This window comes from Leptopilina heterotoma, unplaced genomic scaffold, assembly GCF_015476425.1.
Source record: "Leptopilina heterotoma isolate Lh14 unplaced genomic scaffold, ASM1547642v1 Lhet_108, whole genome shotgun sequence".
Lineage (NCBI taxonomy): Eukaryota > Metazoa > Arthropoda > Insecta > Hymenoptera > Figitidae > Leptopilina > Leptopilina heterotoma.
Genome location: NW_025110825.1, coordinates 189,421 through 202,482, shown reverse-complemented (window position 1 = coordinate 202,482; position 13,062 = coordinate 189,421). Strand labels below are relative to the sequence as shown.

Here is a 13,062-nt window from a genome sequence, read left to right as displayed (position 1 = left end):
AAAGGATCTCATAAGTATGAAATAATGGGAAACGTTAGGTATTTTCAGGGGAAAAAAAAGAGTTATTATATACTTTGTTAAAATAGAAAGTAATAATTTCTCATTGTATTTTAAAGAAACAATGAATAGTATTTTATTTATTTTTATTTTTAGACAGTTTTTTCGCTAAATATATTCAAAAATGTAATTTTAAATATTTAAATGAAATTTTATTATAGTTCTGGGGAAAAATGTTCAAATTTCATTTTTTTGTAGGAATTTTTTATAACTTTTACGATGAATTGCGCGATTTTACTTGCGAAAATGGAATTGGAGCGGAGAAAACGATTTCGCAATGAAGCTTAAGCGAGAAAGTAAAATTTAATAAAAATAACACTGATCGTTGAGTAATAATTCCATTTTTATTTTTACCCCCCCTCCCCGCTCCTCTCTATTTATAAAATAGTCAAATTTTCAAATTATTCGTAAAAATAATAATTTAACAAAAAAATATTTGAAAAATATTCCTACAATTATTATTTAAAAAATATTGAATTCACAAATTTTAAATTTTTACAAAAATTAATAATTATTTTTAAATTGAACGAAAATAACAAATTTTTGAAACCAAACAAATTTAATTAAAACCATCAAATTTATCTTACTTCGACGATTTTATTTGAAATTAAATTTCTCATTTCATTTATTTACAATGAAATGTAAAACAAAATGAAATTAAATTCAAATTTAATTTATTTGTAATCAAAGTGAAATTTAATTTATTTGTAATTAAATTCCAATTACATTTATTCGAAATATTTTAATACAGTTAAATTAATATCAGGTTTAAATTAAATTTACATGAAACTTTGAAGAAATTTAATTAATTAGAAAATAAATTAAAATTTAATTAATTTCGAAAAATACCTACGAATTAAGTTTATTTAAAATCAAATCCAATAAATGAATTAAAAAACAAATTTTCATTTAATTATAATTACAAATAAAATAGAAATTAAATTTATTTGATTTCAATAAATAAAATTTAAAAAATAAATTCGAATTTAATTAAATACGAATTAAAATTATTTGAAACCAAATTCAATAAATAAGTTTATTTTATCTCAAAAAATAACTTTATTTAATTTTAATAAATAACTTTATTTTATTTTAATAAATAAATAAATTCAAATCGAACATATTCGAAATAAATTGAATCAAAATTAATTAAAAATTAAATTCCAATTATTATTTCCAAACAAAAATTAAATTTTATTCAAATTTATATAACTTTCGGTATACACATAAATATATACAATAATTTTTATTCGCTAATCTGATTAATATCAAGTGAAACTACATTTTCTTATTCATTCGCCGACCTACATTGAGAATTACGACACGAATATCTCACTACATTTTAAAGCGTACAATACATATTTTGCAATCATATTTACTATATGATAGATTTGCCTTTTGTGTAAAATAATACAACAAAAGTATATAAATGTGATTCAGCAAAAAATTCTTTTTTCCAATTAAAACGACAGGAACAAAAAAAAACTAGTTCCATTAAATCGAATATTTCACTTCAATAAAACTTTTTTTAATCAGAGAAAATAAAAAATCTTTTTTTTTCAATCTGTATTCTTCAAACAAGAATTTATTTTTTTTTCCAAAAAAATATTGATTTAATTAAAATTGTTTTTTTTTTATAATCGCCATTGTTCGCATTCGATTTTATAAACGATTCATAAAGCTGTCATTGGATGGACATTAATTGCTATAACGAAACGAGTATGTACATGTTTATTAATAACATATTTCTCGTATTTCTCTATTAACGACTGTGACAGGTACACATTGAGGTTGAATTATAAATATATTTATATACGAAGAGTGTATATAGAGAATGAAAAGTTTAGTTGACAAGGTAATAAACCTTCTGCGTACACATTTAATTTACGTTGCAAAAAAAAAAAAAGAATAAAAAATTACAATTCCATCAAACTTTATGTGAACGAATAAAATAAGTATCAATGAAACTTAAATCTTGATTATAAAAACTTCTCGGTGAGTATTTAATTTTTTTTTTATTTTATCTTGTATTTAATTTAATTTTTTTTTTCAATTCTCATATATATAATTACCAAGTCCTCTATTTGTCTTGAGAGCCTCTGCCATGGCAGCTGCAATTTTATTTCAGATAGTCATTTGTAATTAATACCAGAGAAAAATTACCACACATTTTTGTCATTATCATTAACATTTTTAGGAATAAAACGAAAAAGAAATTTTTATTGCAAAATGAACATTAAATTAAACACCGTAATTGAAAGTAGAATTTAAATTTTTTTTCCATAATATTAAAAGTAATTTATTTTTAATTTTAACATTAAAAACAAATGCAACAATAAATTAAAATCTTTTAAATTTTTAAATATAAAAAAGTGCTAATTTATTACTAATTATATTTTTGTTCTATTTTAATACCGATATCAAAACAAGTTCAAAAATAAATATATTTATTGTTTGAATATTGAAAACAAGAAATGAAAAATTTTTAATTTTATTATTTTAACATTAAGAAACAAATTAAAAAGTAAACACTTTTTTTAATTCTATTATTAAAAAGTTAATACATAACTAGTGTAAAATTTTTTCTGAAATAATTTTTTTTTTATTTTTTTCATTCGTTTTGAAATTGTGGCAAAAGAAATTCTATAAACAAACATTGCTGCGAGTCAACAGACTTATGTTTAGTGTGTACAGTTGTGGTTGCTAACTTCATTGTAGTGCTAAACCGCAAGAGACCTCATTGAGTGCAACTTCAAGAGTCGCATGGAGACGGAGAAATAGAGAGAGAGTGAGAGAGAGAGAGAGAGAGAGAGAGAGAGAGAGAGAGAGAGAGAGAGAGAGAGAGAGAGAGAGAGAGAGAGAGAGAGAGAGAGAGAGAGAGAGAGAGAGAGAGAGAGTTGATAAATTGTGAAACAACTTCCCTTGAATAATTAAAGTCTAAACAATACAAAACAAGTGACTACAATTGTTTACTACATTTTGAATGCATATGTAATTTATCGAAATTCTAACTCAACTTAATTTAACGCATGTCAGACCGTAAATTAATAATTTAAATTGTTAACTTATTATAATTGATGTTGTAAGCAAATTAATATTATTATTACTATGATTTATTATTAACATTATTATTAGCTTTAATTAATAATAGTAGATACTGAAAATCATTGGATTGCGAAAAGTTTTTAAAAATAATTAAATTTTACAAAGAATTCTATTAAAATTTTTTGACAATAATTGAATGTCTGTGTGGTATTTTATTAAATTATTTTAGAAAATATTTAAATTCCCAAAAATCTTTTTATTATTTATAAAAATAATTGAATATTCTTGCGAACGATTTTATTAGAATTTTTTTAAATAATTGAATTTCCATGAAAAAATTTATTACTACAAAAGAATTTAATTATGTCGATAAATAACGAAATTATTCCCGAAAATTCAATTATTTTCATAAATAACAATATTCATCACAAGAATTCAATTATTTTTAAAAATAATAAATTTTTTCTTGAGAGGACTTTTATTTAAATCTATAAAAGAATAATTGAATTATTTCAAGACAATTTAATTAAAAATGTATTTAAAATAATTGATTTCTTTCGTATAATTTTATTCAAATATTTGAAAATAATTGAATTGCTGTTAAAAATTATAGTATTTTTATAAATAATTGAATTCTTCCAAAAATTTTTTTAAAAAAACATTCTTTTAAATAATTGATTTTTTCGAGAAATTGAAATTAAATTTTTAATAATAGGTAATTACATTTTTTGAACAATTCCTGTAAAATTGTATTAAAATAATTGAAATCTTGCTAAGAATTTTATGATTTACGAAAATAATTGATTAAGTATTTTATTAAATTTTTCAAAAATAATTGAATTTCTGAGAAAAATTTTATTAATTTTTGTGAAAATAATTGAATTATTGCAAAAAATTTTATTAAAATATTTGAAAATAATTGAATTCTTGTGAAAAATTCCAATTTTTTTGTAAATAATTGAATTCTTCTAAAAAAGGAATTTTAAAAAAACATCCTTTTAAATAATTGATTTTTTCGAGGAATTTTAATAAAAATTTTTAAGAATTACATTTTTTCAGCAATTGCTGTAACATTGTATTTAAATTTTAAAATAATTGAAATCTTACGATGAATTTTATGATTTATGAAAATAATTGAATAGTGGCTAAGAATTTTATTAAAATTTTCAAAAATCATTGATTTCCTGAGAAGAATTTTATTACTTATAAAAATAACTAAATAATTGCGAAAAATTTTATTAAAATATTTAAAAAGAATTGAATTTTTGTGAAAAATTTTATTATTTTTGAAAATAATTGAATTCTCTATAAGAATTTTATAAACATTGTTTTAAATAATTAATTTTTTTTTTGAAATATAATAAATATTTTAAAATTTTATTTTAAATAATTGAATTCTTTATAAGAATGTTATAAACCTTGTATTAAATAATTAATTTTTTCGAAATATAATAAATATTATGAAAATTTTACTTTAAATAATTGAATTCTTGTGGAACACTTTATTTCTAAAAGTAATTGAATTTTTCGATTAATTAATTTAAAATAGAATTAAAAATAATTGAAATTCTTCGACGAGTTTTATTATTTATGAAAATAATTGAATCCTTGCTTAGAATGTTATCAAAATTTTTAAAAATAATTGAATTTTTATCAAAAATATTATTATTAGTGAAAGTATTTGAATTATTGTGAAGAATTGTATAAAAATTTTGTTAAGTAATTTATTTTTTTGAAATATTTTTGAAAATGTTATTTTAAATAGAATTGAATTAATTGAATTTCTGTGTAAATTTTATTATTTATGAAAATAATTGAATTTTAGTTGAATTTTATCACTTTGTTCTAAATAATTGAATTCTTTTGCTAAATTTGATGAAAATACCAGATATTGAAAATAATTGAATTTCGAATATTTTTCAAAAATAATTAACCCATTAAGTCCCATGAAGAAACCAGCCATTGTATTAAAAAACTAACAATTGGATTCATAGACAAATGGAAAAAAAGAGATATACCTGTTTTTTTGGTTTTAATTTCTCATTGTTTAACAACAATTGTTTAAACAAATTAATCAAAATTTTCAATTTTTTGAAAACTGTTAACGCCAATCGATTCTACGTGAATAAATAAGAATGTTTTGTATAGGTCATTTTGTTCTCCAAGTCGTATTTTGTTTACAAAATTGTTATAAACAAATTAAGCTGGGTAATAGGGTGTTTCATCCCAAGCATAAACAAATGGATTTTAAGTAAAACTAACAAATGGATTTATAGGCAAATGGAAAAAAAAGATTTACCTGTCTTTTTGTTTTTAATTTCCAATTGTTTATCAACAATTGTTTAAACAAATAAATAAAAATTTAAAAATATTTGAAAATTGTTAACGCTAATCGATTCTACGTGGAGAAATAAGAATGATTTGTATGGGTCATTTTTTTCTACAAGTCATATTTTGTTTATAAAATTGTTATAAACAAATTAAGCTGGGTAATAGAGTGTTTCATCCCAAGCATAAACAAATGGATTTTAAGTAAAACTAACAATTGGATTAATAGGCAAATGGAAAAAAAGGTATTCGTATTAAATGTATTTAATTTCCAAGTATTTAAACAAATTAATAAAAATTTAAAACTTTTGAAAACTGTTGCTTGGGATGAAACACTCATTATCCAGCTCAATTTGTTTATGACAATTTTATAAACAAAATACGACTTGGAGTAAAAAATGACCCATACAAATCATTATTATTTCTCCACGTAGAATCGATTAGCGTTAACAATTTTCAAATATTTTTAAATTTTTATTAATTTGTTTAAACAATTGGAAATTAAAAACAAAAAGACAGGTATATCTTTTTTTTCCATTTGCCTATGAATCCAATTGTTAATTTTTTAATACAATGGCTGGTTTCTTCATGGGACTTAATGGGTTAAATAGTTTTAAAGAATTTGATTATAATTTTTGAGAATAGTTTCTTTTATTTATATTTTTAGTTTATTTCTATTTTTTCAATTTAAAGTTGTGTAAATTCTTAAAAAAAAACAAATAGTAGCTTTTAGTGACTGAAATCTAAAATAAGTACCCAAATAGTAGCATAACGTAAAAAAAATAGTAAATAGTAGGTTTTAGTAGATGAGTGTGAAGCCTAAAATAATTACAATAGATTCTGTATTAATTAATAATATTCATCAAATTACTATTATTTCTATTAATAATAATTAATCAACTATACTGAATTATTAATTCCATCAATATTACGCTATAAAATTAACTTTTCAATACCACCAGCAAAAAAAATGTATCTTACATAAAACAAATTTTTTTTTTTATCAACAAATTTACATCACCATTGTAAAATCTTGTTACAAAACACTTCAACTATCGATAACTGTCAATTGACCACTCATCGAGTGTTAAAACTTGTTATTATAAGATTACAGCATATTATAATATACATTATACATAATATATTTCATCTCTCTCTCACTCTATCTCTTGATTTGAATGCATTCGATCATCTCCTACATAACGATTTTCGCACAAGCCTTTTTCTTTCTTCTTTTTTTTCTCTCCTTTATAAATCTATTGACGGCTCTGACACGATTACCTCTTAGATATACACGATTTAACGATCGATAAAGTCATTAGAATCCGTTATTGAAGTTATAATAAAACAAGCTCTATATACATATATATATAAATTGAGAGAGAGACTCGTTTCCCCAGTCGTGGGAAAGAAACGACGACGACGACTAACTTAAGAGAGTTCTAGACCTGCCGTGATCTCGATTGGCAGGTGAACAAATGATGGCGATTTCTTTCTCTTCGAGGCCTTTTAAAGACTGTAAAAGAGTTAAAGAGAGAGAGAGAGAAAATGAAAAAGAAACCCAAGAATCAACGGCACGCTCCAAAAGAAAACATTTTCTGACGCTAATCTCCTCTCAATCGATTTATATCCATCATTTGTCAATTTCTGCTTGCCAAACAAGTTACAATTTTTTGTTTCTTTTTTTTCTGACCCCCTTTACTTGATATTAAATAATTAATCTGTTTACCTATTAGCAACATTGTGAAAGTGCATATGTATATTATTTAAACCGGAATCTATTTTAAGTATAAGCCTATATATCTCGTGAATGTTAATGATATAAATAAATTAAGACTCTTGTTTTGTGTGTAATTTTTTTTTATGTAGGGGAACATAGTCTAGGTCGGCCACCTTTTTGACTTTTGTTTATAACTTTTTTTTAAAAATGAATTTGGACAATTGAAGTATATGGTTGGAAAGTCCTGTTTAATAGGAACATCTTTTCTGTACAAAGTAAATTGATTGGTTTTAAAATGAAAAAGTTATAAAGATTTAAAAAAAAAAAAATTTGTAGTCGAGGTTGGCCATTACAGTCAAGGTCGGCCATGTTTAAAATTCAAAGGGCATTAATCGTTAAAAAATAAAATAACATGTTTGGAGTTACGGAATATTGATTCTTTATTGTTTACAGTTTGTAACTTAATAAAATAACAAAATAATAACAATAAACAATATAAAAAAATAAATATAAATAAAAAAAAATTCTGCACTAAAATATTAATAAAATTAAATAAAAATATTAATAAGATGATCAATTATATTATGAGTTATACAGAATTGCAGTTTTTGCAAATGAAGTAGCTCGTCCTCAACTTTGCGCATTTTAAACACATAGTGGCCGACCTTGACAGTAAGTAACATTACCGAATTGTTGTAACCATAAAGAAATACGTTTCGGGATTCGATTTTTTACTTTGTTTTCCTTTCAACCATGAGTCCCACAAATTTTCTGCATACTTGCCTTGACGATTCAATTTGTTTTTTATCTTTTATTAATGGTTTTTCACATTATGCACAAAACTTTTTTTGAGCTTTTTTTGTACCGACGTCACAGAAAACACAATTTTCGATCCTCCGAAAATGTAATTGAACAAAAAGTTAGGTTACACTAAGATAAGCTTCGACAAGCATGCGTGTAGGTGGCGCTAGTGAACTTGTCCAAAAAATCGCGATGGCCTACCTAGACAGTAGACCAACCTTGACTACATTCCCCTATTTTTAAAATTTATATCAATTCAGAAATCTCGAAGTGAGAGATATTTATTTAGACACGTGTGGGAGAACCGTTAATTGAGTATATAGATAAAACAAAACTCTCAATTGCAGTAATAATTGTTGTAATTTAATGTTAATAACTCTATTTTCCGGCAATGTAACAACTAATTATTTTATTACATTTATTACATAATTAATATCGAATTTTTATTTTATTTAAATAGCAATTTTGTAATTTCTATAGAAATTACAAAATTACTATTTAAATAAAATAAAAATTCTTTTAAATAAAAAATAAAACATAATTTTTACTTAAATCAATTAAATATTTGCTTATAACAATATTCGGTAATTAAAATTCCTTTTTGTCAATTTTACAATAAATTTTACAAATAAATAAAATTTATTTATTTAATTTTAATTTTTAATTTTTATTTAATTTTAAAATATTATTGTAAAATTGGCAGAAAGGAATATTTTAATCGCCGAATATTGTTATAAGCAAATATTTAATTGATTTAAGTAAAAATTATTTGATTCAGCTAAATATTTATTTGCTAACAGACAAGTAATCGATTATTTGAATGAATAAATTTTTCCCAGTGAATAAATGACTAAAAAATAAATATTAAAATTTATTTTCTTCTTTATTATTTATGTTAAATACAGTTTTTCAGACTTCAATGCTAAATTATTAATTACTATTTACTTTCTTCCCTAATAAAAAGTAAATGGAAAAAATCTCTAATTTTTGCAATTTTGTGTCCTTTTCGATTTTTATCAATTTTTCAATTTATTATATTAAATATCATTCAGATGTTCAAACAATCTACGGATAAAAAATTTAATTAAATTAATGTAAACAACAAATATTTCGTTTAATTATTTATAGTCAACAAATAATTCTCGGCATTAAATTGAATAAACAGTAAATCTTGAAATTTAATTCGCGGAACAAAATTGATTTATTTAATTGAGTAAATAAAAGTGGCGTATCTAATTGAACAGTGAAGTTGACATTTAATTGAACAGAGGAATGATTTATGTATTTAATTACGCAATAACTGATTTAAAATTTTAACAATAGCGTATCTATTTCTTTTTCCTTTTTCAAATTATTTTAATTTTTTATTCATTTCCGCATTTTTTTTTATTTTAATCTTTAATTGTCATGTTTAAAAGAATTATTTTATTTTTTTTTTAAATTATTTCAATTAATTTTCTTCGTATTTTTTGTCATTTCCATATTTTTTGTACTTTAATCATTAGATTTTTATTTTGAAAAAATTATGTTTCATTCTTTCCCCGTTTTGAAATTATTTTTTATATTTTAATTTTTAATTATCGTTAATGAAATTAAGAGACGATTTAATTAGAAAAGCATTGTTTAATTAGATATTGTTTAATTAGAAAATTATTATTTAATTAGCAATATTTCAATTTTTTTCTAAAAAATTCTATTCTATTTTTTTTTTTTTTTGGTAAAATTTTACTAGTGACTCTATTAATATATTGTAACAAACATCGAAGAGCCCAAGTTATTTAATAATTAATTAATGAAAAATTTAGCGATTTATTTTAAAGAAAACTTGAATTCTGATATATTTCTTTGAAATTGTATGGAAAATAATTGAATTCTTTCAAGGAATTTAAAATAATTGAAATTCTGCAAAGAAATTTATCAAAATTTTTCAGAATAATTGAATTCTTTCGAGAAATTTTTATTTAAAAAAATAATTAAAATTGTGACAAGATATTCATAAAAAAATTGAAGAATAAAATTCTTTCGAGAAATTTTATTTAAAAAATAATTGATATTCTGCCAAGAAATTTATCAAAGAACAATAATTCAATTCTGACTAGGAATATTATTGAAAACAATTAAATTTTTACAAAGAATTCAATATAATTGAAATTCTACAAAGAAATTTATAAAAAAATTTTAAGAATAATTGCATTTTTTTGAGAAATTTTATTAAAAATAATTGAATTAATACAAAAAATTCAAAATAATTGAAAATTCTGCAAAAAAAAATTTAACAGCACTTTTAAAAATAATTGCATTCTAAAATTTTATTAAAATTGCACTGAAAATAATTGAATTCTTACAAAGAATTTAAAATAATTGAAATTCTGACAAATAATTTATAAACAAATTTAAGAATAATTGAATTCTTTCGAAGAAATTTCATTGAAAACAATGGAATTCGTGCAAGAAATAAAAAATAATTGAAATTCTGCAAAGAAATTTATCAACATTTTTAAAAATTATTAAATTCTGATATTTTATTGAAATTGTGTTGAAAATAATTGAATTCTTGCAAGGAATTTAAAATAATTGAAATTCTCTAAAGAAATTTATCAAACATTTTAAGAATAATAATTGAATTCGTTTGAGAAATTCTTATTTAAAAAAATAATTGAAATTGTGACAAGATAATCATAAAAAAATTTAAGAACTAAATTCTTTCCAGAAATTCTATTTAAAAAATAATTGTAATTCTGTCAAGAAATTTATCAAAAATAATTCAATTCTTACGAGAAATATTAACGAAAATAATTAATAATAATAATTAATTAATAATTTCTTAATTGAAAATAATTTAAATTCCGCTAGTAAATTTAGCAACAATTTTAAAAATAATTGAATTTTGATATTGATCCACATTTTTTTATTTTAATCTTTAAATTTCATTTTTAAAAAAAATAACGTTTAATTTTTTCCTTTCTTTTAAGTATTAATTTTCTTTAATTATTAAAAATTCTTAATTATCGTTAAATGAATTTAAGAGAAGATTTAATTAGGAAAGCATTGTTTAATTAGATATTGTTTAATTGGATATTGTTTAATTATAAAACTATTATTTAATTAAAAAATTATTATTTAATTAGCAATATTGTAATTTTTTTTGCATATTTCCAATTAGCAATATAAATAATTTTATCTTCAATTTTTTTTTTTTTTGCAGAGAAGTGACAACATCGATTTGTCTCTGAGCGTACCGCAGCACCACCAGACGTCGTATCATCACGACGGATACAATATGACTGACCAGGTGAGTACTGTCATGAATTAATTACTTGCAATAATCCTTTTTACTGCTCGCTCTCTCCTCTCTCAATCCTATTTTCGCGATATACTTTTAGCGTATTAGTATTGTCCGCCGACCAATGCAATGCATTCCATACAACCTCCCTTGTTTTTTTCTTTTTTCTTTTCTTTTTTTTTCAATTTTATGACTCTACACTTCTTCGCATCCCAAGTTAAATTACTATTTTCCAATTAAGCATTAAGATTGAAAAACTAATTAGCCACTTTGCTATATCTAATGACTTTTTTTTCCCTTACAAACTGCTTATTTATATACAATAATCTTTTAATTAATATCACGAAAAGATGATGATAACGTCAGAATAATGAATCTAATTAAACATCCCAGTATGGGTTGAACTAATTAATCTTCAGATAAAGTACTTTCTTTTCTTCAAATTCTACTTCAAATAATTATTTCGCTTTAGCTTCAACTACTATTATTACTATTATTACTATTATTATCATTATTATTTTTCTACTATTTTTATTATTATTATTGTTGTTTTTTATTAATATTGTTTTTATTATTATTGTTTTACTATTTTTATTTTTTTTACTATCATTATTATTATTATGTTTTTTTATCAATATAGTTTTTATTTATTGTTATTATTATTATTTTTTATTATTGTTCTACTATTTTTATTTATTTTTTTAATATCATTATTATTAATCAATAATTAGTAATGATTAATTAGTTAATCGAAAATTAATTTAATTAATTAGTTCGCGTACAAAAAAAGATCACAACAATTTTCTTGAAGGTAACAAATCACAACCAAATTGAACAAATTTGACATATGAAATTGGACCAAATTATTGCAAAATTGGATCAAATTGATAAGATAAATTCAGATCGAATTAAAATTTAATCCAAAAATTACATTATAATTTGATAAATTTCATGTTAATCGCAGAAATCAATTTACATTCTAATTTTCTAATAATTTAAAAATTAAATTCTAATCTAAAAAGCAATACCTTCTCATACAATACGATGAGAATGCGCAAAAGGATATTTAAGATTATTTCATTGAATAAACTTTTTTTTTTTTATTAGAAAAGAAAAGAAAATTTTTTTTCCTCAAATGTTCTTTGTAAGCAAAAATCGTTCGACATGCCTTTCCACTTTATGTTATCTCATTTGGAATCTTTTCTTCGTCACTTCATATTACTTATTTCCCCCTTGCCACCCCCCTATATTCTGTCATTTGTATAGGTATATATAAATGCCCGAGGTATATTATCCGCCATTCTTATTTCGCAACTATATTCACAAAAAAAAATAAATAAATGAAGAGAAAGAGAAAAAAAAATTCGTCACACTCGGATGATTTTAATTTAAAAATATACGAAAATGAGAGAAAAAAAAATTCGAGAGAAAAAAAAACAGATTTATGGCAAAACTCTATTGTGGGGTAAAACTTAAAACCGGAAATACTTATTCTCTCCTTTCTATATGTATGTGATGATTCACTATTATACTGTTTGCGTATATTATTATTTATTTCAAGCGTAGCAGGAATTAAAAAAAAAAATTATGATGATGATTTAGCGATAATAATATTCGAAAAACTTCCGGAACTAAATGGCGTCACGAATTGCGAAAAAAAAAAAATTAATGACAATCTAAATTGTACTAGTCTTTTTGTAAATATTCATCGCTCATAAATATTTGAAACAGAAATTTTGCAAAACGAAAATTTTCTAATTATCATTTCAACAAAAATAGTTTTCGTTAAAAATCTCATAATATATAAATTATATAAATTTCAATATTT

General features: G+C 21.7%; 1 protein-coding gene across 5 annotated transcripts in view; it reads left to right on the top strand.

The window, feature by feature from the left end:
• Positions 1–13,062, top strand: part of LOC122502820 (TOX high mobility group box family member 3-like) — a 476,754-nt gene that overhangs the window by 391,007 nt on the left and 72,685 nt on the right. For 4 of the 5 annotated variants that reach the window (XM_043613088.1, XM_043613095.1, XM_043613111.1 and 1 more), the window contains one exon: positions 11,157–11,243. In XM_043613088.1, the coding sequence (XP_043469023.1) occupies positions 11,157–11,243 (87 nt within the window). Of the gene's footprint in view, positions 1–1,897; positions 2,053–11,156; positions 11,244–13,062 lie in introns of those variants that run through there. The other variant, XM_043613121.1, reaches the window with a different exon arrangement.